General features: G+C 41.4%; 1 protein-coding gene across 1 annotated transcript in view; it reads left to right on the top strand.

The window, feature by feature from the left end:
* LOC122812332 (bestrophin-2-like) overlaps positions 1–27,349 on the top strand; it is a 222,456-nt gene extending 195,107 nt beyond the window's left edge. Inside the window, exons 6-9 of the mRNA XM_044084743.1 lie at positions 7,795–7,947; positions 8,621–8,701; positions 11,919–12,073; positions 25,425–27,349. Coding sequence (XP_043940678.1) covers positions 7,795–7,947; positions 8,621–8,701; positions 11,919–12,073; positions 25,425–26,328 — 1,293 coding nt within the window. The 3' untranslated portion in view covers positions 26,329–27,349. The remainder of the gene's footprint in view (positions 1–7,794; positions 7,948–8,620; positions 8,702–11,918; positions 12,074–25,424) is intronic.
* The last annotated feature ends 233 nt before the right edge of the window (positions 27,350–27,582 follow it).

Here is a 27,582-nt window from a genome sequence, read left to right as displayed (position 1 = left end):
TCTTCAACAGAAATCTTGATGAGTGGATGGGAAATAGAAAGTTCACCCTGGGGGTCACTCCAGTGGCTCTACTTGATAGAGGCACTGGGATCTAATGTCTTGCAGCACGATGCCAGGGCACGTCTATGGGCTAGGCTTGTAAAGGCTCCAGGGCCATTAGCCTAGTACACACCTATGAACCTATAAATGGAAAGATGTAAAAGTATGTGGGGATGTCAGGATTTTTATGGAGACTAATGGTACAGAAATTAGCAGTAAAAGCAAACATGCCTTACAAGACGAAAAGTAATAGAAATTACATATATTATAATCGATCTGAAACCAATGAACATATTTTTAGGTTGTAACGGACTTGAAATACTTAGAAAATTATACAGATGTAAATAAGCTTAATATGGATATGATTGAATATGGATGTTATAGGGATAGAATGAAAAGTTATGTTATTAGAATTGATAAAAAGATGTTTGGCTGATATGCAATCAGACTGAAGGAAATTGTGCATCAAAAAGTGGGACTTGGCAAAGATGTTTAAAACATAAGATTTTGGCTGTGGGGTCCAATAATGCAAAATGAGTAGAATTTATAACAAAAAAAAAGTTTCTTTTTTTGTTTTTGTTAAAACTGTAAGTTTTGTAAATGTATATAATGTAAATCAGTATTATTTAAATAAAGGACCCCTATTCTTTTCGATAGGTGCCATTAGATCTTTTATACATCCACCTGAGCTACCAACAATTTAAGCAGATGGGGCTTAAGGTTAACATCTCATCCGAAGGACATCACACTCAGGTGTGCAGCAGTTCCCTTATGCTGCACTGCAGTGTCATCAATTGATCTACCTGGTGTGAGACTAGAACCCAGAGCCTTCTGCACCAAAGGCAAGTGTGATACCTATTGCATCACTGATGCTGCACATATGCTGATTCCCTCATGATCAAAGTAAGCCTGTAGGCAGGTTAGTATTTTTAACAGGCTGCTGGCATTGATAAGTCCTACATATTTTGCATCTGAAAAGGGGGATTAACATAGGTTCATTGGTTCATACTAGGCTATCTGCCCTAGGGCATTTATAAGCCTAGCCAGAATGTGTTTGGCTTTTGCCACCCATTTTAAATTTATTTTGCTATGCCCTTTTTCGAGGTTAGTATACTGTGCCTCTGTCTAACAGTGACACAGAAGTGATACCCGGGGTAAACCTAAGATCTCCCATCCACTCATCAAGATTCCTCTTGAAGAGAGTCAATGAGGGACTCTGCCTAACCTGGACTGGGATTTTATTCCAGAGTGAAGGGAGCCTCTGGGTTATGAATCTGTCCCTCCAGCATGTCCTATTTATTTCAGTGCTGAGGTTTAAGTCTCTCGAGTGTGTAGCTCGATGGGATTTGGATTTTCTGAGGTGCAGCATGTCCATTAATTCCAGGTTGGACATGGCTTTATACGTCAGGCACAGATCGCCTCTGAACAGGCGGTATGCCACTGAGTAGAGCTGGAGTTTCTTTAACCGGGCAGCATATGGCATCTGTTTGAGCCCTTTGATCCTCTTGGTGAGGTACTTTTGGGGTCTTTCCAGTTGCTGCAGGTGTCTGGTAAGGTACATCCCAAAAGGGGCATTGTATTCAATTATGGGCCTGATGAGGGATGAGTAAAGAGGCACGATGACCTCCCCTGATCTAGATGTGAATCCCTTCATGATTAGGTGGGCTATATAAAATGTTTTTCTAACCACTTTGGCCATGTGGTTGTCAAATGAGAGACTGCTATCAACTTGTGTCCCCAGGTCCCTAATTACTTCTGTACTTAATGGATTACCACCTATGTGGTAATTTGTGGGCACTTGGCTTTTGCCAAAGGGGATGACTATACACTTTTTGGCATTTAGCTTGAGGCCATGGCTCTGGCACCAGTTGTCTGTTTCTATGAGGCCCTTTTGGAGGATGCTTGTGTCGGCTGGAGAGTCGATTATGGCGCTCAGTTTGCAGTCATCTGCGAACTTGGTCAGCCATAGTCCTTCCGTGTTGGCCTGTACCTCCGAGAAATATATACCGAACAAGAGAGGTCCCAGGACTGAGCCTTGTAGGACACCACTTGTAACTGGTTTGGAGTCTGACATGGCTCCAGCAATTCTAACCATGTGGGTTCCATCCTTGAGCCAGTTTGCAATCCATCTAGTGACATAGGGATTTATATTTAAGCTGGTGAGCTTATCTATAATGCCCAAGTGGGGTATTGTATCGAAGGCTTTTCTGAGGTCCAGGTAGGCTGTGTGGACCACCTTCCCCTCGTCAATGGCCTTGGTGACTGTTTCAAAGAAATCAACCAGGTTTAAGAGGCAGGATTTGCCCTTAACAAAGCCGAACTGGGTAGGATCCAGTGTCTGTAGGTCCCCAATATCTTTATTTATGAGGTCCATGATGATCCTTTCCATAGCTTTGCAGACCAAGCTAGTCAGGCTTATGGGGTGATAGTTTCCAGGATCCGTTGAGGCACCACCTTTATGGAGAGGGACCACTGTTGCTGTATGCCACTCTTTGGGCACATATCCTGTAGTAAGACTAAGATTGAACAGTAGTTTTATGTTTGGGTTTAGCTCTTCTTGGAGTTCATGTAGGACGCAGCCCGGGACACCGTCTGGTCCCATTGATGCTGTGTTTTTTGCTTTGGAGAGGGTTGCTCTTACCTGAGCATCTGAGATGTCAGGGGGGCAGCACTCTGCTGGGATAGATATTTGCCCTTTTGGTGGGGAGGGGGGGAAGTTTGCGCTGAACCTGTCAGCTAGGATGTTGGCAATGTCTGTGGGTTCAGTGTATTTTTTGTCATTTTGGACTAATTCTGAGCATATCTGGGAATTATCACCCAGGTTCCTAACATAACTAAAGAAAGCCTTGTGATTATCCTTAGTGTCATGTGCAATTTTTCTCTCGAAGCTGGCCTTAGACAATTTTATGAGTGCCCGTAGTTTTTTGCTAATACTGATCAGTGATGCCTTCCCTTTTTGGGATTTTGCTCTATCATTTAGTAGCTTCCTCCTTCTATTGTATAGTTTGTTTATGGCTGGGTTCCACCAGACAGGACGTCTGCCTTTGGAGGATTGGGTCTTGGTTTTATTTGAGATCGCATGATCCATGCATTCCTGAAGGTGTTCATAGAATGCGTTCATAAAGGATTCTGCGGTCTGGGCCCTATTTTCCACAGGCCCAGGGGCTTTGAAGGATTCCACCTCGGTTTTGAGGAGTGTGAAATTTGCTTTAGAGAAGTTTTTCACTGTGGTTTTCTGGGCAGGGGCTGGGGTTGGGATGTGAATATCCAGTGAGATTAGTTTATGGTCTGATCTTACCAGTGAGGGATACACTTCTGGTCTGGAGCATAGAGTCCCCATGTTGGTGATGATCAGGTCCAGTATGTTTTCCCCTCTTGTGAGAGTGGTAACAAGTTGTTCCATAGCATTTGAGTTTATAAATTCTAGGAACCTTTGGGCTAGGGTGTTGGAGCTAGAGTAATGCTCCCAGTCTATGTTTGGGTAGTTGAAGTCACCCAATATAATGGTGTTTGGAGAGACCTTCATATTTTCCAGTGTTCTCAGAAAGGCCGAGTGGGGTTCCTGGGTTTGGGAGGGTGGTCTGTAGCAGGCTATAAACTGGAAGGCAGTTTTACCCACTGTTAGTTGCACATGGATAGTCTCTGATGCTTCGTGCTTTGCCACCAACCTGGAGGTGTGGGTATCTTTGAATATTGATACCCCCCCTCCTTTTGTGTTTCAGTCCAAGTTTTGGGGCTGAAAAGAATGATATGAGGTATAACCTGGTAGTGCTGGGGTGCTCTCGGGAGCCCTGAACCAGGTTTCTGTTGCTGCACAGATATCTATGTTCTCCATGCTAAGGAGAGTTTCGAGTGCGTGCATCTTGAGGTTTAGACTTCTGGCATTGAGTAGCATTACTCTTAGTTTCTTATCCCTTGTGATACCTATGGAGGTGGGTTTGTCTTTTGAGCCTTGCCTAAAAAAGGCACTATGGGGGTAGCAAGAGCCTTTGCCAATATCTGAAAGCCCAGGGGTGACAGGTGCAAGCCATCCCTAGCAAAGCATCGTGGCTTGTCGAGCATATCATCCCAAGCTGACAGGCATTGGATCCCCTTTGAATGACACCAGTACTTAAGCCAATTGTTGAAATTTATCATCTTGTCTTCATATTGCGGCATCATTCTTGGTGAGGGTAAGATGCTACTCAAGGTCAGGGTCATACCGGCCTGGGCTACATGCTCAGAGCTCCTTTATGTCTCTTTTCATGTAGTCCAGGGAGGTACTTCTCAGGTCATTCACACCAGCATGGACAATGACTGAGTCATATTTGTACTTGCCTTGGAGTGACCTGAGTGCTTGTGTTATGTGGCGGATCCTAGCACCTGACAGGCTGCTCACCGTGACCCTCTCCTTGTTCAGCCTGGTGAGCGGGACATCAGTGTGCCTAACGATAGAGTCACCTATTACAAGTGTATCAGGTGTGTTGTTTAGTCTTAAGGGCTGTGACTGTTCGGCACACTGGCTTTGTGAGATATGTGTTGCACATGTTTTGTTTTGGGGTAGCGGTTGCTTGGGTGCCTGCTTTGGAGGTCTCTGCTGCTTAGGCAGATCTTTATTTAGAGCCTCCGGGTATGTTTTTGTGTGATTATGTGTTTGGTTTGCTGTCGTGGTAGGTCTATGTGAGACTGGAATTGTAGTGAGTGTGGTTTCCTTCTCCTCCTGACTGGTTATGCCAGTACTGAGTTGAGAGAGCTTAGCCTCCAGTTTGGCTATATGGTTGCATCTCTCACATGTGTTGGAATTTGTTGGGAGGAGGAGAGGGTTGTCTGTGTACATGAGGCAGTTGTAACATTGCCTCAAGATTCCCAGATTCACCAGCTGGACCGGAGAGGAGATTGACAACTGACCTTTGGACATGCTAGAATAATATTGGGAATTCCTTTAATAATTGAAAACAAGGGCCAGTGGGGAGTGAGGGTGTAGTGCTTTTAATTTTTAGTGCTGACTTATATAATTGCTTTAGCAAGTGCCAGGTAACTTAAGTGCAATGTGTTACAGGTAACTTAAATGCAAAATGACAAACAGTAACTTTCTTTCAAGTGAAACAAGGAAATAAGTACAGTAAGCAATGCAGATATCACTAGTGATCCACAGAAGCACTGAGAAGCCATATTAGGTGGAATTAGCGTTCCAGGAAATAACAAGCAAACAAACAACAAGCATATAAACAAAGCTAGATTCAGCAGGCCTGGATCTAGTCTATGCTACAGCAAACAAGGTGTACCAATTTCAGTAAGATACAGTTCAGATATTCAGGCACTATAAACCTTTAACCAGAAATTCCCAGCTCAGAAGGGCAGAGTCCAGCCTCTTCTCCCACAGGAGTGCAGACCACGAACCTTCTTAATGTAAAATAACTGGCCTGAAGCCCAAGTGCCTAAACCAGAACTAATACACTTTAAGAATAACAGACACTGGGCTCTCAATCAGCAGTTCCCAACTTAGAAGAATGAAAGCTACCTGTCCTGCCACCACAGTGCATGCCACAAACCTTCTTAATGTAAAACAACTGGTCTGAAGCCCAAGTGCTTAATCCAAAAGACTTAGAATGATAACTACACTTTAATCAAGTTACTACCAAGCAGTAATAAATATAATTGAATGCTTTAGAGAATGCCTGGATTAGTGCTCAAGTTACACAAACAAAGCTAGATCCAGCAGGCCCGAATCCAGTCTATGCCACAGCAAACAAGGCGCACCAACTTCAGTAAGAAGCAGTTCAGATATGCATGCACTATACGCCTTTAACCAGAAATTCCCATCTCAGAAGGGCAGAGTCCAGCCTCTCCTCCCACAAGAGTGCAGACCACGAACCCTCTTAATGTAAAATAACTGGCCTGAAAGCCCAAGTGCTTAAACCAGAATTAATACACTTTTAGAACATATGGTACTATTAGCTGTGGTGGTACATCAGTTACGTTGTTGCCTCACAGCAAGACGTTTTCCAGTTCGATTCTCGGCTAGTGTGCGGGGAGTACCTTCTGTGTGGAGTCTGCATGTCCTCCCCGTGGTCGAGTGGCCTCCGAAAGACATGCGTGAATGGGCGTGCCTTCGCTGAAGGTTGGGAGTCGGGCTGGCAACTCTGCACCATAAAAATCTACTGGCAATCATTAGCGGACCGTAGTTCTGCTGTGGCGACCCCTTACCGGGAAAAGCCGAAAAGACAAACTGTCCTTTTTAAAATCGTGACTTTTCAGTGCTCAAATTGTGTGGTGTGGTTTCCTGTGAACTGATGGCCTGTCCAGGTAGCAAAGCTTGCAATACAAACTTTGGGTATGTCTTTGTCAGTTGTGAACCCAGATGTCGGATAGGAAACTATAGTCTGTGCTTTGGTAAGACTGTATATTTCCCCATTAAATGCAACATGCAAGATATTTACTGTGGCAGAACAATGAGACAGCATTCACAGAGCCTTGTATAAGTAGTTGCATTGTGTCTCTGCATTACATGCTGCATGCGGAGTATCTACTGAAGCAGAATGTTTAGACAGGATTTGCAATGTTTTTTATGCAAGCAGTTATAGCCTACAGATGTATGCATGTGGGCAAAATACGTAGCCCACACAGAGACTTGACCTAGTAGTCTCAGAGACATGGGAGATGTCGATTTTTGCAAGTACATCCTTCATGTTTCAGGAAGGGGAATGTGCAATGCAGTGACAGATTTGTCAGGAGAGTAGTTTTCCTATGACGGTTACCACTGACATGGTGCACACAGACTTATAATTTAGTCATGTAATAGATACTGCAAGTGAAGCTTAGAAAGCTGACATATAAAGAATGTGATAAAGCTGCAAGAGAACCTGCAAAATCTTGCTACACTGAAACAGCATGCATGCCCTTGTATGAAGCTTTGGTAGACTGTCAAATACTTTGATAGAATCACATCTACAGTACAGAAGTCCTCTGACCTGCAGGAAAGGCAAAAGTGTGAGCACTGTAGCTGTTATAATTGGCAGTACATCAGATTAGCAGAAACTGCTAGGATTATAGGATCAGGTAAATGTAAACAACTTAAGTTCACCATTTTACTTTGATTTCAGTATAGCAGTAATGAATGTTACTAAGTTATACAGTCTTGTGTATACCGGAATAGACTGCAAGAAAATATGATGCATAAGGAGTCTGTAATGGTGCTCCCTGAAGTAACCGCATGGTCTAGCATTTTAACGAAAAGATTTTCTATGAGCTGCTAATGAGTTTCATATTATAAACATGGGTTTGATTCCCTCTCACTCCTTCTGCTTACTGTTCAAAGGTACCAAGTTACTTAAGCAGCCTCCGTTCTTTGGTTTCTGCTGATGAGGCACTTGGGCACAGCTAATACATTTAAAAAAAAAAAATCTTTACACGTTAAGTTACAGTAAAAGGTTTTACATGTTTTCAGGGTGCAGCTCTAAACTCTGAAGCAAAGTAATATCCCTCACTTCAGACAAAATAACTACCATATACCCTTTTTTAATAGTTTAATAACTAGTTTAGTTTGCTTGTAGTGTTCATAATAAAAGCACGATTTTTTTAAATTAAGAGCTCATGATAGGATTTAAAGAAAGTCACCTTGATGACCCAAGAATTGGTAGTTAAGCATCTATGTTGTCCTATCTTTTGGTTCATGGATCATTTATTTATGATGTGACTTGGAATGTGAAGATGAGCATGTGGATGTTTTATTCTCACTGCAATTGCATTTAATTTGTGTTCATTGTGTCCCCACAGGTGGTGACCTTGGCTGTTTACAGTTTCTTTCTGGTGTGCTTGATTGGAAGGCAGTTTCTTGACCCTGCGCAGGGTTACCCAGGGCACAGCCTTGACATCTACATCCCGGTGTTCACGCTACTGCAGTTTTTCTTCTATGGTGGCTGGCTAAAGGTACAGAATCTTAAGCTTTCTATGATGCTCAGACTATAATAACTTTTTATTTTTTGCCAGTTTAGTGGATATTGTTGCCACAAGTGACGTTTAATGGGCATAATCTGGAATAATCATAGATAAGATGGTGTTACTGCCTGCAGTACAGAATATATAGACAGCTTGGCCCACATGATGTAGAATACAAACAATACATATACCTTAATTACCTTAAAAGGGAAAACTTGCATCGCTAGCCTATACTTTGATTTTAAGTGGAAAAACTAGAAATCCATTAATTAAAAATTAACAGTACTACATCAGTCATGACTGCAGAAAGGCACATGACTAAATAAACAAATTGGTGAAACAGAGTGACATGGGGCATATTTTACTATATGTACCCTACCAGGACATAGATGATGTGGATAAGATTCTGCAGTCTTCATTACTGTATCTAACCCCACGCTCCCTTGCCCAACTGCCTTAATTAGAAAGCTTTTCTAAATTAGTTGTCGCACTCAGTTGACCTTGTGACATTTCCATTTTAAATCAATAAAATTAGTATGGAGGCCTGACTTTCCCTTAGATGAGCGATAACTTCCAGAAGTACAGCAGTTTGAAACCCACACTTTCATGAATGTCTGCAGCAGTACTTTCTAAGACTTCTTCTTTCGTGTTTCTTGTCTTCCAGGTGGCTGAGCAGCTGATTAATCCATTTGGAGAAGACGATGACGACTTTGAGACCAACAGACTGATAGACAGGAATTTCCAGGTAAATTGGTCTGAGACCAAAAGAAGGTACTTCAGGTGGTTGTGTACTGCTAGGATAGGCTGGGGGTCGGACAGGTAGTCATGGTAGTAATTGTGAGTGTGGGTGCGCAGGTGCTAAGCTATGCTTTTTTCAGGAACGTAGTACTATGGGGGTAGGTGCTGTGTTTTATTTTTGGGAGGTTGCCGTACTATCATTAGCAAAAGTGGTTGAGGTAGTTATGGAGGAGGAGATTAATGAAAGAAGTCATTCTTGTGATATGAGAAAAGGAAAGCTTGCACTTTTGAGTGGTACAGTGGAAAATAGATTTCAGCTGAACTTAGTTCCTTAGGCCAGAAATTGTCTGAATAGCATGGATATTTTGTATGGCCACTGTTTCCTTCTGTATCCATGTTTGTCCCTTATTCCACGTATGCCTGTGAAGAATCTTTGGGACCACTAACTGACCATTCTTCCCCTTCAGTGAACTAGTCTGCATCTCATAACAGATTAGTTGTTAATGGTTGCATTCTCTAATACACATCTCCCACTCGCAGAAGCTTTTGAGCAGCAAAGGCCTTGGCAAAGCAGAGCAAAAATAAATTCGGAGCCCAATGTGTTTTGGAACAGTGACTGGGATCAGATTTGCAGTCACACTACCTCCTTTTAAATCTGGCACTGGAGTGATATTTGTAAATACAGAACCCTCTAATCTGAACCACAGTTCTGGGACTCTGAAGTACAGCATGGCTAGCACGGAGTAAATCTGAGGCACAAGGATGAACTCAGTGGGGTCCAGCCATTGCATCACCACCAGTGCCAGTGCTCACACCTAGACGTATGAGACATTGTATCAGACTTAGAAATACAATCAGGCTGACAAAAGGAATGTCATTAGAACTGAAAGTAACTTCAGCTCTGACCGATTCCTCTTAAATACCATGACACACAATAAATGTAGACATGAATAGTGAGTCTAGTGCAGTGTCCTAACCTGCACAAGAGTGAACACGAGTAATACCAGTCTAGTACTGCAAAGACTTGGCGAATCAGGTGAACAGGACAGAAGCAGGCAATAGGGAGGGGCACCGTTCCACAGCACTTACATTTAGGGCTCCTTTTTATACTGACATAAAGTAGCAAAGCATGACACTGGATGTACCGCTCTGATGCGGTCTACGAAAGTAACTGCCTTCAGATTATTCACAGCTGAATCTGCTAAACCCCAGAAGCCATCCTTCCAAAAGTAAAGGATTTAGTGTCTCTTGGCAGCAAGGGCTGCTTGAATCTTCAGGAAGAGGCTTTATAACCAATTTGTGTTATTGTATTCCCATTATATGTTGTGTCTTTCGGCTTTTCCTGGTTAGGGGTCGCCACAGCGGAACTCCGGTCCGCTAATGATTGGCAGTAGATTTTTACATGCTGAGTTGCCAGCTCTGACGCACAACCTTCAACGAAGGTACGCCCATTCACGCACGTCTCCACACAGAAGACGCTCTAGCTGAGAATTGAACGAGACAATGTCATACTGTGAGGCGGCAACGCTACCGCAGCACCACCACAGGCTGTTGTATTCCCATTCCATAGGGAACTTAAATTAAAGCCATGTAATAACAAGACTCCTATAAGAAATATGAACAAGCCTATAGTGTGTGCTCATAAGTTAGTCATGTGTAGAGAGTGTAAGGCTCATCTTTAACCAAACCTGCTCCTGAATAAAAGTCGAGACTTAAATGAATCCTGCTGCCAAAGGAATCTTGGGGAAGGTAGGAAGGGTCATCACTCTGACCATTTAGGGACTTTGTTGTAGATGCAACAGTGCAAGGACATGACAAAGATATGTTTGAGATAAACTGTCTAAAAATGCCAAAGTAGCATTAAAATGGCTGGTGGCACAGTAGTACAGTGGTTAACATTACTGCCTCACAGCTCTACGTTCCCTTGTTTGGTTTCTGTCTAGGGAACCTTTGGATCTGCTTATCCTCCCTGTGCCCATATGGGTTTGTCACTGTGCTCTTTGCTTACCACATTCTAAAGACAAAAAAAAAAAAACTTCTCATAACTATAGGCGAACACTTCCTGCAAAGGACTGATGTCTCCACAAGGACTGATTCTCTGCATAGTGCCCATTGCTTGTTTGTATAAGTTCTGGCTTCCCTGTGAGTCTGTGTAGGATAGAGAAGGTTTCAGATTTAGTGAAAAGTTGAATATTACAAAGTTTTGTAAATCTGGCACTTTATTTTCTCAGTAATTCATATTTTATAATGGGGAAGAGGAACTTGGGCTTGATACAAAAGTGAGCTGAGCATGGACATGCACTCAGACCTACGTTATCCTAGTTTTGCCCTTTCCTGGGCACTGGTGCATCTACTTTCACTGTCTTCCTTTTTTTTTAATGGGAACCACTAACCACAAGTTTACCTTTATGGGCAAACCAGGAGCACTCTGTGGCTTAATTACTTAAAGTTGCATAGTAGGTAAGTGAAGACTGAGGGAGTCGAACCCTGGGCTACAGGACAAAGCTCATTAGCAGCTCATAGCCTTAATCCTTTGTGCTGTGTTACTCCCAATGTATATTTTCTTTCCTAAATCATATTGTATTTCTGCAGTCCTGTGCTGTAGGGGTGGGCTGTGGCCAAAAAGGGTCCTTGGAGCAGGTCCCTCAGCTTGTTAACCAAATTGACCCAGTACTGTAACTGAATTGAAAAAACTGCATCCCCTCTGGCATTTAATGTTTTGAATGTGTTGACCCAGATAGCACACTTACCACACATGTTATTTTCAGGCTAGTATAGGAAAATTTAAAAATCTGAAAAACACAACAGTAATCCAACTGCAGTTGCAAAAAGTAACACACTCTACAGTTAAGTGATTTTCTACAGTAGTGATGAAGAAGAGCAAATAACAATGGTGTTTAGAATATGAACAATTGTGAGGGAGAGAAAAGTCGACTAGGAAAGGGAGGTGGGTAATGAGAGATAGTAATGAAGAGGAAGGTGAAGGGGAGAGACGAGTAATGAAGAGAAGAGGAAGGTGAAGGGGAGAGATGAGGGAAGGGTAATTGGAAATACAGGAGTAGCACTTATTGAGTGTTCGTATGCATGGAAAATGCATAACGATAGGTTGATAGATGTGGGAGTACTTATGAACATATTGAGTGGTTTAAGGGGGGGGTTAGGTGATTCCACTGTTTGCCTGATGGGATCAGAATTCGTCTCTGATATTCACCTTTTATTTTAAGGTTTCAATGATGGCCGTGGATGATATGTACAGTGATCTACCAATGATGGAGAAAGATCGTTACTGGAATGATTCGAATCCTAGACCACCATACACAGTTGCAACTGTTTCTCTACTACAGAAGCCTTCATTCCAGGGGTCGACCTTTGACATGGCGTATGTATACCTGTTGTAATTCTAGGGGGAATTTAATCTGTGCTTGTCCTGAAACTGAAAGCTAGAAGTTTGTGTCCAGCCAGAGTTACTTTCAGAAGAAATATTGCATATAACCATTTCCCTTAAAGCTCTTTAGAAAGTCGCACTGGAAACGAATATAAAAGTCAAAGTCCATTTGAATGTAAAGCTGTGTGTGTTCTGTCATCCTGTTTGTCAGTTCTAAGCTGTTTGTATGTCTTGAGTTTAACTAGGTCGGTATCCTTGTCAGTTATGACACAGGCCAAAAGGCTGAAACGGGTACTTAAATTACAAAAATTTACTAGTTTACATAGGTTTCATCACTTTGTGGGGACATGACCCCTCCCACAAAGTCGTACCTTACAGAGTGTCACTCAGATGACATGCATGTAAAATACTATCTGTATTCTGCCCTGAAAAAAGGCCACTAGGCTAGTGAGACTAACCCTGTTAACAAAGGATAAATAAAATGTTCCTCTTTTTTTCTGCATAGAAGCCGCGGTGGTACAACGGTAGCATTGGTGCCTCACAGCAAGAGGTTCTCCTGTTCGAGTCACAGATGGAGTGCCTTCTGTGTGGAGTCTGCATGTCCTCCCCGCAATCGAGTGGCCTCCGAAAGACATGCGTGAATGGGCGTGCCTTCGCTGAAGGTTGGACATCGGGCTGGCAACTCGGCACCATAAAAAAAATCTACTGCCAATCATTGGCAGACTGGAGTTCCACTGTGGCGACCCCTAACCGGGAAAAGCCGAAAGGACAAACATAGACCACGTGTATTACAAATCTTTGACTTTCATAGGACACACAAGGACTGCCCTTGTAATTAAATTGTGCATTTACTGAATTAAGCTTGTCACATCAACATATCAATTTGGTAACACTTTTGAATGCTTTGAGCTCAATTCTCAAACTTAAATGAGAGAACTTAAAAGTTTACTAAAGTACATTGTATCTTAAACGTCATTAGTGTAGTATAGTATCATACCTCCTCTTAAGTTTTTCTCACCTTAATCTCACCCTGACAAGCATACTACAAATCCAGAACCACTTCCTCCTGCCAAAACCTGCCTATTCAATAACAACCTCTTACATCACCAATTTACTATAATTGACAAATACTTTGACCCATGTATAAAACTGTACTACCAATCCACAGCTTCCTCCACTAAACCTAACCACCCAATAACATCCTGTTTCATCTCCTTATTACTATAACTGACAATACTTGTTCAATACTCTTCACAATCTAAAGATGCTCTCCTTTAAAACATCACATTCCCTAAACTCCCCACCATGATACATCACACTCTAACCTCTTTCATACTCTTATTATTAGTGTACCCTACATCTTATCAAATGCAACTCCCTGAATGCTTCACCTGCTACCAGAAGACATATGATTACAATGTAACCCCCCTCATCCATTCTGGTCATTACAAGTCCCCACTTATATAAGAATCTCTTCACTAACCTTATTAAAGCTAAAGTACCTCATACCTCAAAAAGCGGTTCAAAGTTAGTATTGCCACAAAAACTAAAACATTCCTCTAAGTGTACTACTGAATTTACTGCTAGATGGTGTCATTCACTGCAACCCTGGACCCTCCCAGGCACCGTTACTTGACAGATAATAAATCAATCCTTCCTGAAAACCTAAACTTCACTGCCGACAAAATAACACACAGCAAAAAGAACCTCATTCTATTCCACATGAACATCAGAAGCATTGCAAACAAAATTCCTGAATTATATGCATAGATAAAATCTCACTTCCCTAACATATTAGCAATAACAGAATTTTGGCTAAAACCGAATATCAGTAACACAGAAATAGCCCCCCCCCCCGGCTTTAACATCCTTAGAGCTGATAGAGTTAACACAAAAGCAAGCAGAGTAAGACTAATGTACCACAGTAGCATAAACCTGTCCCCTTTCACATGAGTAGGAATAATGTACGACAGTAGCATAAACCTGTCACCTTTCTCATCTCCGTACCCTCTTTCCTCAGTGCCAAACTACTTCTAAGTAACTTAAAACTAAACCCACAAAAAACAATATGTATGGCAGCTCTCTGTATCCTACCAGGTGACCATAACAGCGCTTTGGAGAACATCCTGTCCTGAACTTCTGATAATGTACACTCACAAACAATTACACCAGGCAATATTAACATTGACTGATCAAGTCTCACCTCTGAGATAATGACTTCTTGTATAAACTTGTACGATTTCTCCCAACTTCTTACCAGAGTCCACCTGAGGGAAGTGGGGGGAGGTGTGTGTGTGTGTGTGTGTGTGTGTGTGTGTGTGTGTGTGTGTGTGTGTGTGTGTGTGTGTGTGTGTGTGTGTGTGTGGTGTGAATGAGAGTATGGGGTTGTGTGATCGAGGCTGTGTTGGGGTGGGGTGTGTGGCTGGGTGTGAGTGGGTATGGGTGTCAGTGTGTTGGTTTGTGTGTGTGGGGGGTGTGTGTATGGGGGGAGGGTGTGTGGGGGGGTATGACTGAGAGTATGTGTGGGGGGGTGAGCAAGATTGTGTGGGGATGAGCTCTTTGCTGGAAGATGCTTTTGTCCTCGACTAAGTCTGGATTTTCTTTTACTCAGGTGTGCCAAATGGGTGATTGCCCAGGGTGCCCATTGCCCCAGCTATAGCTCTGGTTAGATCTCCATATTTAAATGGCATCTTAACTTTTTAAGGAGTATCCTGATGGAATAAGTGAGGTCAGTTTTGAGTGAAGGACAGTAATGGTCATGTATGATTTTATAGTTGACATTTTAAGAGAAATGGAGTCCTTTCTGTTACAGGAAGCCATTCCTCATTAGAGGCATCAGTGCATTAGGTTGACCAGATTGATAAAGTTTAGAATCTTTTATTTAATTTTATGGACCACTTTATTGAGAGGAGGGATGAGAGCTGTTACTAATGCTCCATATTCAAGTATTGGAGCACAAACTTTGAGTGGCATCATTGAGCTAGTATCTTGAACTGGGAGATGATATCTTGTAAGACGCAAAGAAAAGGACAGAGAAAGGCAGTCAAGCTCCAAAACCGATGATGAAGCTTCTCCTAAGCCAGTCGCCGGTACTCAGTGAGGTGCTTTCGCAGCCCCTGATACCCGCTATCTTCGAGTCGCAGCCTCTACTGACATCCATGTAGAGTCCGGCATGCCGCAAGATACTCAAGGTATTGGAACAACGGATTTATCTCCCTTGGATGGGTCCAGAGCCGCTGAGCAGACACCGGCTTCTGAGGGTGTATTCAGACCTCAACATTTGTATATCAAACCAACGAAAGCTGCAAAACCAAAGACTAAAGCAACTTCTAAAACTAAAAAACCAAAGCATGAGCCACATGCACAGGCCTCTATGCCTAAAAAATAGATCATCAAAATGGCTGAAGACCTTGTTACCTTGATCAGGGGTACCCATCCCCCTCCTGGTAAGAGGCCTAGGCAAGACACTGATTATGAATCTTCAGATCAGGTTTCTATTTCTTCTGATTCCTCTTCTGATCAGGAATTATCTATGCCTCCCTATGAGGATTCTGATGCCATGGAGTCTGTTCCATCTGCATCTCCTCCTGAGGATTATTCATTTGGAGAAACCTTGCATACTTTGAGTGAGCATTTTCACGGGGAGAGTCAAGACTTCTCAGAGTCAAAAAAGAGGCTCGGGGATTTCCTCCTTCTCCCTCAGCACAGGCCTTTAGCCATTCCCCATTTTAGACATTGTGGATGATATGTTTTCTGAGTCAAGCTTGACCCTTGACTCCTTACCTTCGGCTCCCAGTAAGCCTGACAGATATTACAGGGTCCCTGACTCACATAAATTTTTATTTAGAAGCCCTGCTGCTGATCCTGAAACTATTTCACAGGGTCCAAAGGGAGTTAAGGCCTCAACAGCAAGAAATCCTACCCCCTCTGACAGAGATTCAAGGTCACTGGATAGATGGGGAAAAAAGGTTTATACATCTGCAACCTTAGCAATCAGGGCCTTAAACTGTCAATTTCACATGCTTAAGTACCAACAACATGTTATGGGATTGCTGAAACAGAAAATTATGTTGATTTCAGATTGTGCAGAAAATAAAGAATTGCAGGACTTATTGCATGCAGCTGAACAAGTTGGAAAGCATACTTTGCAATGTGGTTTTGATTCCTTAGAGGCCTCTTGCAGGGCCGCAGTTACTGGATCGGTGATTAGGAGGCATGCCTGGTTAAAGGAACAAAATTTGCCTGATCATGTTAAAGCTAAATTGCTAGATGCACCTTTACAGCATGATTCTCTGTTTGGTATTAAGGCAGAAGAGGTTTTAAAGAAAATGGAAGACAAAGCTAAGTCTATACAAACTGTTAAAGACTTCTTACAAGTGCAGCCACCAAGATTCAGTAGACAATGGCCTACAAAAAATTAGTCCTTTCCTGTGTCAGACAGAGCTCAGAGGGGCAAATCCAGATGCCCTAAGGGTTCCAGGTACCAGGGGCAAGATTCATACAGGTCAAAGCAATGGGGCGCTTCCACCTCCAAATCTGGAGGAGATAAAGTGCAAACCTGCAGAAAGCAATCCCAATGACTTCCCTCTGCCTGCACAAAGCACTTATCTTTTGGCAGCACCCATAGGGGGAAAATTAGCACATTTTGCTCAAAATTGTCAGTTAATAACCCAGGACAAGTGGGTACTAAACATCCGTATCACAGGGATACAGATTCCATTTCCACACTCTGCCAATGGCAAATGGTTGGCCAGATCTGCCAAAAAAATCTATGGGCAGAGGCACCGAAACAGGTTACGTCCCTCATGGATATGGGGGCCATTCAGACAGTACCAGAACAGGAAAAAGGACAAGGTTTTTTACTTGACTGTTCTTGGTGCCCAGAAAGGACAAGGCCTGGTTGCCAATACTGGATTTATCGATTTTGAACACATACCTGGACATTCCAAAATTCAAAATGCTAACTTTGCAGCAGCTTCTGCCCATGCTGGGCAAGAATCCTTGGCTGGTGACTTTAGACCTAAAAGAGGCATACCTGCATGTCCCAATAAGACAATCATGCAGAAGAAGATTCAAGGCTGGCTTAATGCATTACCAATTCTCTGCATTGCCCTTTGGCTTATCTACTGTGCCCAGGGTCTTTACAAAGTGCCTGGCACCATTAATTGTATTTTGCAGACAAAAAAGTATACAAATATATCCTTACTTGGACGACTGTCTCATTCAAGCAGAGAACAAGGACACTCTTCTTCGACACCTGGCATTTGTGAAAAGGCTTCTAACATGCCTAGGGTACACAAACGAAAAGAAATCACAACTGGTACCCTCTCAAAAGATAACATTCCTGGGTGCAAGCTTGAATACAACTGCCTAGATGGCTTACCTCATGCCAGACAAGCAAAGGCAACCGACTACTTACTTCAAACTGATGGCAACAAACACCCAGTCTTTTGCAAGACAAATTCTGCAGGCTCTGGGCTTCATGGCATCCTGCATCCTATTGATTCCATATGCAAGACTGCATATGAGGAAACTTCAATGGTACCTAAAAAGTTTATGGAGTCAACATTCTCACAGTCTGGAAGCAATGATTCCTCTCATTCCCTGCCTGTGACAGGAGTTTCTATGGTGTGCAAAGGCATGTCACCAAAACATGGGACGGCCATTCACTCTACCCCCTACCAGCCAAACCGTGACAACAGACACATCAGATTATGCCTGGGAGGCCCACATGGCAGAAAGATGCATTCAGGGCATATGGTCACCAAAACAAATGCATCTACATATCAACCAGAAAGAGATGCTAGCTGTTCAAAATGCCCTAACAGCCTTCAAGGACTTACTTCATCCAGGACAACTACTGATAAAGACAGACAACACCATAGTCATGTGGTATATAAACAAGCAAGGGGGCACGCACTCATAACCCCTATCTAGATTAGCCATAGCACTGTGGGACACAGCTTTGACCTACCAAATACATCTGCAAGCTCAATTCCTGCCAGGAAAACAAAACACTCTGGCAGACGATTTAAGCAGAAACCTTATGGATCCTCATGAGTAGAAACTAAATCCACAAGTCTTCAGCATGATAACAGAGAAATGGGAGAGCCCAGACATAGATCTATTTGCCTCTCCTCAGAATTATCAATTGAAATCATTCTGCACAAGGACTTATCACAGACAAGCATGGAAAGTGGACGCCCTGTCCTTCAGTTGGAAAAACCTATCAGTTTACGCCTTTCCGCCACTGCCTCTTCTCCCCAAGGTCCTCCTAAAAGTCAGACAAGAGAAACCAAAGAAGATACTAATTGCCCCAGACTGGCCCCGCCAATGCTGGTACCCAGTCCTAAAGAACTTGTCTCAATACCCAGCTTGGACCTTGCCTCAAAGACCACAACTACTGTCCCAGCAAAATAATCAGATCCTGCACAATCAACTACAGACTCTGAACCTGGCAGCATGGCTGATCATGTAGTCATACAAACAACTCCTCTCAGTAAAGCTGTGATGGATGTCATTTTGGAAGCCAGAAGGCCTAGTACTAGAAAATCTTATGCTGACAAATGGAAGAGATTCTGTGCTTGGAATCAAGCACAAGAACTGATGCAGCAGAACCAAATATTCCTCAGATATTGCAATACTTAACTGAGATGCTTGACAAAGGCCTATCTTTCTCATCAATTAAAATCCATGCCTCTGCCATTTCAGCTCATTACAGCTGCTACTGCTGATATAAAGTTATTTTCATGGAAAACAGCTCTGCTACTAGCAGTTACTTCAGCAAGAAGAGTTTCAGAGCTACAGGCCCTCATGGCTGTAGAGCCTTTAATTTTACCCAGACAGAGTATCTCTGAGAAAAAATCCTACTTTTATGCCTAAGGTGGTTTCCAGTGTGGCTCTTAACCAAACAATTCATCTGCCAACCTTTTATCCAAATCCGCAGAACAAGGGGGAGAGAATTGTACATTCCTTGGACGTACACAGACAGCTAAGATTCTACTTAAGCAGGACTAAAGCTCTAAGAAAACTGAGCAATTACTAGTGACATATGCTGCAGGATCAGAAGGCAAGGCAATATCAAAGCAGACTATTTCAAAGCGGATAAGCCACTGCATCCGTTTCTGCTACTTACACCATGGTAAACCTGTGCCAAAGGGCATTGGGTCTCATTCCACCAGAGCTGCAGCTACTTCAGCAGCCTTTCTAAGGGGAGTACCAACCAAAGACATTCTAGAGGCTGCTACTTGGAGTTCTGTTCACACCTTTACAAAGCATTATCGTTTGCCTCTCTACTCTAAATCCAGGTCAGGCTTTGCCACTGCAGTTCTGCCGGGCCTTATAGCCGCTCCTAATGCTGTTTAGCTCCAGCCTCCCAACCATAGCTTTGGGATTCTACCCAAATGTAATGACTGCAACAGTGAAACACGAAGAACATAGTACAGTTGTGTACACTTATCATAAATGTAGATGTTCGAGTGTATTCACTGTTGCAGTCCAGGTTACCCTCCTGCCATCCCCCTGTCATTCTGGAGTTTATCTTTCCTTCGCTATCTTCTACAACCTATGTGGTGTATTTGCTTGTATATGAAGGTAAAGTTTATATTGATGCATGTGTGTGTGTGTGTGTGTGTGTGTGTGTGTGTGTATATGTATATATAAATCTGTATGTGTGTATATATATATCTATATATATATATATATATATATATATATATATATATAAATATATATATATATATAATATGTATGTATGGGTTCACTTTATAACATCGAAATACTGAAATGCCGAATTTCAGTATCTCGAAGCTATAAAGTCGAATGTTACAAATAGCGAACGTTCATAATCGCGAATTTCACATATCTCAAAAATGTCGAATTTGCGGTTATGAAGTTGCGCTACGTAATGTCCGGGTTTGTGTTTTGTTGGTGCGCGGTGCCGTGTGTGGATGTAGGTGTTATGTCAGGTAAGTGAGTGTTTTGTAAGGGTTTTGAGTGGGAGTTAGTGTGTGTGTGAGGGATTGGAGAATGTGCGTGTGTGAGTGAGCTTTTGTGTTGTGTTTGTGCGATCTCGGAGTTAGTATATATAAGTAGGGGGGTGTGAGTTGTGTATGTGTTGTTTTTTTGTTTATGTTGTGATGTGGGTGTTGTGCTGTATGTTTAGTGTAGTGTGTGCGGTGTTTTCAGTTATGTGGTTTCGCGGTTTTTGTTTGTCGGTGTTTTGTGGATTCGGTTTTATAGTCTCGAGATACTGAAATTCAATATTTCAGTATTTCGAGGTTATAAAGTGAATCCGTATGTATGTATAATATATTTGCTACCCTTTTGGGGGCACCTGACATCAAGGACAAGAAAAAACTAAAGGAAATGGCTACCCCTGACGACCTGACGTCATGGAAGAGGAGACAGCAACTGACGCAGGACCCAAGAGTTTGGAATTCAGGCCGATTGAGGGCAACCTGCCAGCAGATTACCCAAATGTAATGACTGCAACAGTGAATACACTCTAACATCTACATTTATGGTAAGTGTACAGAACTGTACTTTCCTGTGACATGTAAATTCTGTCTGGCCTAGCCCAGTGTTTGTGTCTTGGGGAATAATAGCCCAGTGTTTGTGTCTTGGGAAATAATATGTAAATTCAGTCTGAATTCCTAGCAGTGAATTTGCATCTTCCATGCCAAATAGTTTCATAAATTTCTTTAAAAATACCCTTCTTTGTTACATTTCCCTTCCAGGCACCCCAGACACATCTTCACTGTTGCAAATCAAATTCCTATCCCCACCTATAAGTAATATTCCTTGCTGAAAGTTGATTATATCTCCCAGAAATTTCTTGAGCTCTATTATAGCAGTTTTTGTTGGAATGTAAATGCATATCAGTGTAATCCTCTTCCCTTGCCAGTAACCCTTTATTACTACAGATCTACCATTATTGTGTTTTTTTTTAATTTTATATTGCTATTTGAGCTCCTCTTGCAATGAATCCAAGTACTCTTCTCTTCCTTTGCTCCAAGTATTCTGTTAAATAACCACCCTGAAAACCTTTCTTTATCAAATTCATGTTTCCAAGTATGTCCCTGCAGCATAGCTATTTGCATTCTACATTTTTTAATATAGTTCACTACTTTTTCTGTATTTATCTGTGAGACCATTGACATTTAAAGACATTATGGAAAGAATAATATTCTTGAAGGATTATTATTAACACCTTTTATGTATAACAGCTTTTTTTTGTTAAATGTCTAGTTCCAGCTGTTGCTTTGGATGCATGCACTGTTTGACAGGTTAATCTTTTATACAATTGTTTCTTGTCATGTCCATTTCAGCCTGTCACGTCTTGCAGAACTTTTTGTTTTATTGAAAACCCTCAAATAAAAATACACAGACACCCACACCAATACCCTGCTAAAACCTACTATTTTAATAGCAACACATAAAACTATGTACATCTTCAAATATTGAAGTTTTACTCCCTTAATAGGAGCAAAAGTTCCAAACTGACACGCACAGACTCAAGGTAAACAGAAAGAAAGATTGATACATGGTAGAGCCTGTGATTCTATTAAGTGCTGTCTGGTTTTTGCTCTTCCAGCTGGGAAACACTTGAATGCTTTCAGAAAATGTTTTCTCCAAGCCATTTATGTTCATCAGATTGCCTACTAGTAACATGAGAACCACACAAGGGACTGTTTACTAGAAAAAAAGACCTTATAATATTTAATATTCTTTTTCATTTACTTGCTTTCTGTTAAAACTTGTTACTATATAAAGCTAATGGTCTTAACCCAGCCATTCCCCTATGCAAGAATGAGGAAAAAAGCACACTAATTTTTCTTTTGTCATGCTCTTTAAACCAGATCCTTTTTTTTCATTGCAGTGCCTACATTTCTTAAAACTCAACAAGGAGAAAAAGAGAAGGAGAAAGAAATGAAAAGAATAAACGGAAGCACCTATTTACATTAGTATCCCCATTGCACTTAGTTTTTTCAGTTATTTTTTATAACATGCAAAGAAAATCATGCACCACTAAAAGTAATACTGTTAAGAAAACAACTTTTCTTTTACTTGAAATTAATTTTCTCCCTCTTCTTCCCCTGTCCTGAGTATTTTTCTGAACATTAATGACATGAAGTAGGCCATATGTTTTAGAGTCCCCTACAAGTTTAACAAAGTCCAATATTTCCAGATTTTCTTTTTCTGTCCAGTTTCACAAATATAATTATTGCTTTGTAATCCCACATTTGTCAGTTTCCAAGTTACTGAATTTATTCTGCAAATGTTGATGATATGAAGTCCCCCTACAAGTTTAACAAAACCTAAGAATGTCCAGTATTTCCAGTTCTTGTTTTATTCCTGTTCATCTCCATTTCCCATACCCTGTCTGTGCTTCATCTCTAGTGCATTCATGAATCTTCTATTCAACTCCTGTGCTTTTTTTTCCTCTCTCAAGCATTTTCCGTTGAAACACTGGGAAAGCTTTCTCTGGTCTTTATTACCAGAAGAATAAGAAGCAGAATCTCCTGTTTCTCGCACACTTTTTGTTGGAAAAACTTTTTCTTTCTTAGCATGTACTTCATCAAAAAATGCTTTTGTACCTCCAGGGAAAAATATTTTGAAGACCGCTGGATAGAGCGGTTTGAGTCTCATACCCATGTCTCCACATTCCCTGAATAGTGGAATGAATTTATTTCTGTCTGGTGTACAATGACTAGTCATTTTCCGCAAACACTCTGCTGTTTCCCACTTTTAGCACTTTGACCTTCTGCTGCAGTTTTGTCAGAATCAACCCCTTATGCTGGTAAGGTTGCATTTTTACTATTAAAGGTCTAGGTTGTTTTCTCATAGCCAGATCTGGAGTGCACACATGATGTGCCCTTTCAGTTAACAATTCCTGTTGTGGAATACCAGTCCAGTTGCTTATTTGTGCTTTCATGAAATTAATACAGTCTGTTCCTTCCAGCTTCTCAGGTACAGCAGAAGATCTCAGGTTTTCTATAAGTGTTGTATCCTCTAATTCTTTTATTTTTTTTAAATGTCTCTTTATGTGCAGTCCCATAGCAAGCCTTTTCTTCATTTTGCCCTCTGAGTTTTACAGTTTTATCATCTCATCTGATTATCTGTGTAAAGCTTCCATTTTATTCCAGTTTATTGTTGTTGGAGTTGATATACTCCATCAGTGTTTCATTTATTTTAGTAAGGTCTGTATGCAGTTGCTTTATACCTTTCCTCAAGGTTACTGGAAGTCATGTCTGGAGCTTGCACTTTTTTGCTAAACAGCTACAGTACTTTTCCCAGTCAGTATTTTTTTAATCACCTTTTAAGCTGATTTTCCATCAGGTCCTCTGTATTTCTTTTTTTCCTGGCATTCAGGCAGTGTACTTACTAGTCAGTTTCTGAAATTTTATCCAAGTCCATTGGCTTTCTCTAAGTTTCTGTTTTCACACCGGAGAGCCAGAATTAAGCTGTTACTCAATGTGCAGCCATTTTGGAAGTCCCTCATATCAGACTAAAATTTTGAAGTCTGAGTGAATATGGTGGTTTGTGAGTTCTGGTTATGGCATTATTGTTTAATTTGTTTCTGTAATCAGTAGTGTTTTCATAATCACATTCATACATTCCACACGTTCAGTGAAAAAAAATGTTTCTCGACCACTGATCTGTTTTTCTTAACCATATCAGCATTTTACTTCCAACTTGATCTGCTATGCTAAACACTAACTTTCTGCAAGTCCTACTCCTGTTTTTTTTTTTCCCCTGAATTTCCTGCACACTGAAGAGAGACTGTTTTGTAGCCCTTCCTCACAAATGCGCACCCCTTGATCTCTTGACCTCCTTTTTGAATCTTCTTTGTACTTCAGCTGAGTTGCTATCCCTTTGAAACATGTGCAGTATGGTGTAAAGTCTGTATGCAGAGGCATAATTGCATCTATTTTCATAGAATTGTGCCGTCTCTCTGTATGTACTGTTATATTTTGTTGGCTTTCCTTGCATACCTTTTATAGTGTTGCAGTTGATTTATGACCATGTAATTCATTTTGTCGCTAACTGCTAACCCTGTAAAACTTGTTTGTTGCACTCAGAGCACATAACTGTCCTGTAAGCCTTGTTTTTTTGTTTTTCATCTCATTCTTGTAGCTCGTATAGATCCCTGATTGAGCTCCCCCATACTCTCACTTGTCTCTTCTGTTTAGAGAAAAACATGCTGCTAATGTCATGAGATTTGTCTGTTACAAAAATGTCACCTTGAACTGTGTCCTTGATATATGTGCCTTAGCTTACAGTGCTAGTAACATTTCTAAAAAAAAAAAAATCTAACAAAGTTCTATTCATGTCGGTCCTTTAACCAGATGTGAATTTGTTTTCCTAACTTTGACCCACTTTTACCCCAAAACACACAGACACGCACAGCTTTAACTACCTAAATTAGGACTGCACTGCAGGAAAGTCTTGCATTATGTATATTTGTGGAGGCCATGGGACTTGAAAGAAACATGACTGTGTATATTCTTTAAGGACTGTATTCTACCCTGTGCTATTAGACCCCATACATGTTGGTCTTGGTAATCAGGATAATTCTTAGGTCAGCGGCAGGTACATTGATGTCAGTAGTCAGAAAGGGCCCCTCCACCCCCTAGGTAGTCTAAACATCTATACACAGCATGAGACTTGAGCATTCCCGGTATATAATGCTTGTGACTGCCTTCTAGCAGTTTCCAGAAGGCCGGTACTGCTTTTCTGTGTATTGGCAAGAATGGCTGCATGCCCAAAATAGTCATACTTGGGAGTTTTCCCATTACTGACCTCCTACCACCACTAACTTTCTGCTGATCTACAATTATTCATGAACCTGGAGGGGGAATGGAATGCATCATGGATGCCACACACACTGACTCCTTGACTTAGTTTTGAACCTGAATTGAGGGGCTCCCTAATGATACACTGGCTCTGTCAGTGGGTTGAGCACATGTTTAGAATTGCTGCTGGATTATGTACCAAAGTAGTGCCTGTCCTGAAATTCTCATTGCTGCCACTTTTGATTCAGTGAACAGCACAGAGGTTTTCAACTGCCTAAGTGGCAATTGGCTTAGAAGTGTGAGATCCATATCCATAGAAAAATCCCTTGTTAGAAAAATATGAGCTGTGCCTTGCTTTATTTGAAATGGGACATTTTGCCCCCCCCCACCCCCCACCCCCGTCAAGTCTCTTGACCTTTTCAGAAAGCTATGTAAAACCCTTTTTCCTTTGTATTGACTAGGACAGGGCTGAAAGTCAGAGTAAATATCTTAATAAGCTCAGTTGTATCTGGGTTTTGCTAAATTTTTTTCTTTTTTTTTTTTCACAGGATTCCCAAAGGAGAAATGCATTTCCAGCCAATGGAAGGAATAGATGAGGGTGGAGAGGAAAATGCTCGTGAAACGACACTGTTGAACCGACTGCTGACAGCAGCACCATCACCATCTGCCCTGACCAGTGCCATTTCACGCTCCTCAAAGTGTCACTTCCTAAAGAGGAACAGTACCTCATCAGATTGCTCAGAGCTGAGTTGTCTGTGCCAGGAAACTCAAACAACCACATGCAGCTGTACAGTTACAGGTACCCACAAACCACTGAATGAGATTCAATTTGCCATGGACCAAACGATAACTTCACCACTGCAAAGTAATGAGAAAGAAGCTGAGCGTTCAGTGTTTGCATATGATAGGCTTGTCACATCTTCTGATGAGTCCCAAAACAGCCTTCAGGAGATCAAAACTCAGCTGGAAAGAGATCTTTCTTTAGTCAGTGATACTCCAAAACAAGACTTTGCCAATATAGTACCTCTGAACAAACATTGTTACGAACAGCCAATAACCACCTCTGACATGTCTGTTGGTCTTAAGAATGAGGTAGAGAGTCATGACCTCCTTTTAGGATCTTGTGGTGGTTCTAATTACAGCAACCATGTTGGAATTGAGCAGACACAAAATGTACCCATTGCCTCTCCTGAAAGCAACAGTCATGTTAGTGTGACTGAGTGGACCAAAGCTGTACCAGTTGCACCTTTAATAGACACCTCTGACTCACCTTCCCGAAACATTTTAAGCAGTTTAAATGGTCTTAGCAAGTATCCAGATGTACTTTGCCTCTCTCAGGAAGCAGATAATGATTCTTCAGCTGGAAAGCCTTTGCTTTTTCCAGAGTATGTGAATACACTAGCATTAGGAAATGTTGCAGTTCCAACAGAAAATATTCCCATAGCTGTGTGAGGAAGAATGCTTGATGACCTGAGTTAGTAGTATGTTAATGTAATTGTAGTTCCTGGTTGTAGTACTTACATTTTCACAAGACAGACTTCCTCACAACTTTGAAATTTTTTTTTTAGCCTAGAATGGCCTGGTTCCTTTTTGATGCGTTGAAGTGTACCTATTCTTCTGTTTCCAATCAGTTTTGTGCTTCTAACATTCTTGAGAAGCTGTACAGTGTGTAAGCTTGTCTTTTAGTTTGGGGGGGGGCAGCATATATGTTGAGTAAGCTCCGACACATGGAATGGAAACATTATGCTTGGATAGTACCACACCTCAAAAAGAATGAGGCTTGAACTTGAAGACCTATTCTCATTTGGTTATGCACACAGTAAAAAGCCTTACTGCAGTTGTGAAATTATTTCAGGTTAGCATTTTTTTTTTAGTTTAAAAATTAACTTCTGGCTTTGAGTAGTTCAGAAGGTTAGTCTTTAGTTAGATTTAGCTGTTGCAAGTTTTTATGTCTATTTTATAATTACCATTTTAATGTTCAGTGGGCTATTGTTAGTATCTTAATATTGTTCATGATTTCTTTTATGACTTAATTTCTTACCCCGTGTAGATCTGGAGATAGGAAGTTGAGAGAACTTTTTGGATGCTCATAGATGCCCTTGGGGCAGCTGTGACAAATGTGGTGTTGCATTCCCATTGCTTGAGCAGCTATGCAACATGCGCCTGCTGTCATTAGTAATTTACCTGTTCCGTCCACAAGTTGCTATATAGTACTTTGTTTTTTAGCTTGCATGTGTGCTGTGTAGTTTTTGTTTCTTGTATTCAATGCATGATTTAATGGAATTGTATATGGATGTAACACTTGGGACACTGACTAAATGGTGCAACTTAGCCTTAATATTTTAATGTCACTGGGGCAGTTGATGGGATCCATTTAAAAATGTTCACTTAAACTTACTTTTTTCATTGTTTGACACATGCATAGAAAATGTATTTGCTTTAGGAATACAATTATACCAAATGGAATGGTGAATTAAGAGCAGGCTTTGTTTTTTTGGTACCTTAATATGACAGGGAAAATGACTAGGAGGCATACTGTTTTCTGATTTACTAGAAGGTGATACGCCCCATAATATCTGTAGCATATGACTAACTTTGACTCCTCCTATCTGCTAATATTCTGCGATCAGGTCAGATGCTTTAAAAGATGCCTCGATCAGATGCTTTAAAAGATGCCTCGATCAGATGCTTTAAAAGATGCCTCGA

This window comes from Protopterus annectens, chromosome 9.part0, assembly GCF_019279795.1.
Source record: "Protopterus annectens isolate FY-2018-M chromosome 9.part0, PAN1.0, whole genome shotgun sequence".
Lineage (NCBI taxonomy): Eukaryota > Metazoa > Chordata > Ceratodontiformes > Protopteridae > Protopterus > Protopterus annectens.
This window is presented reverse-complemented; position numbering and strand designations above follow the sequence as displayed.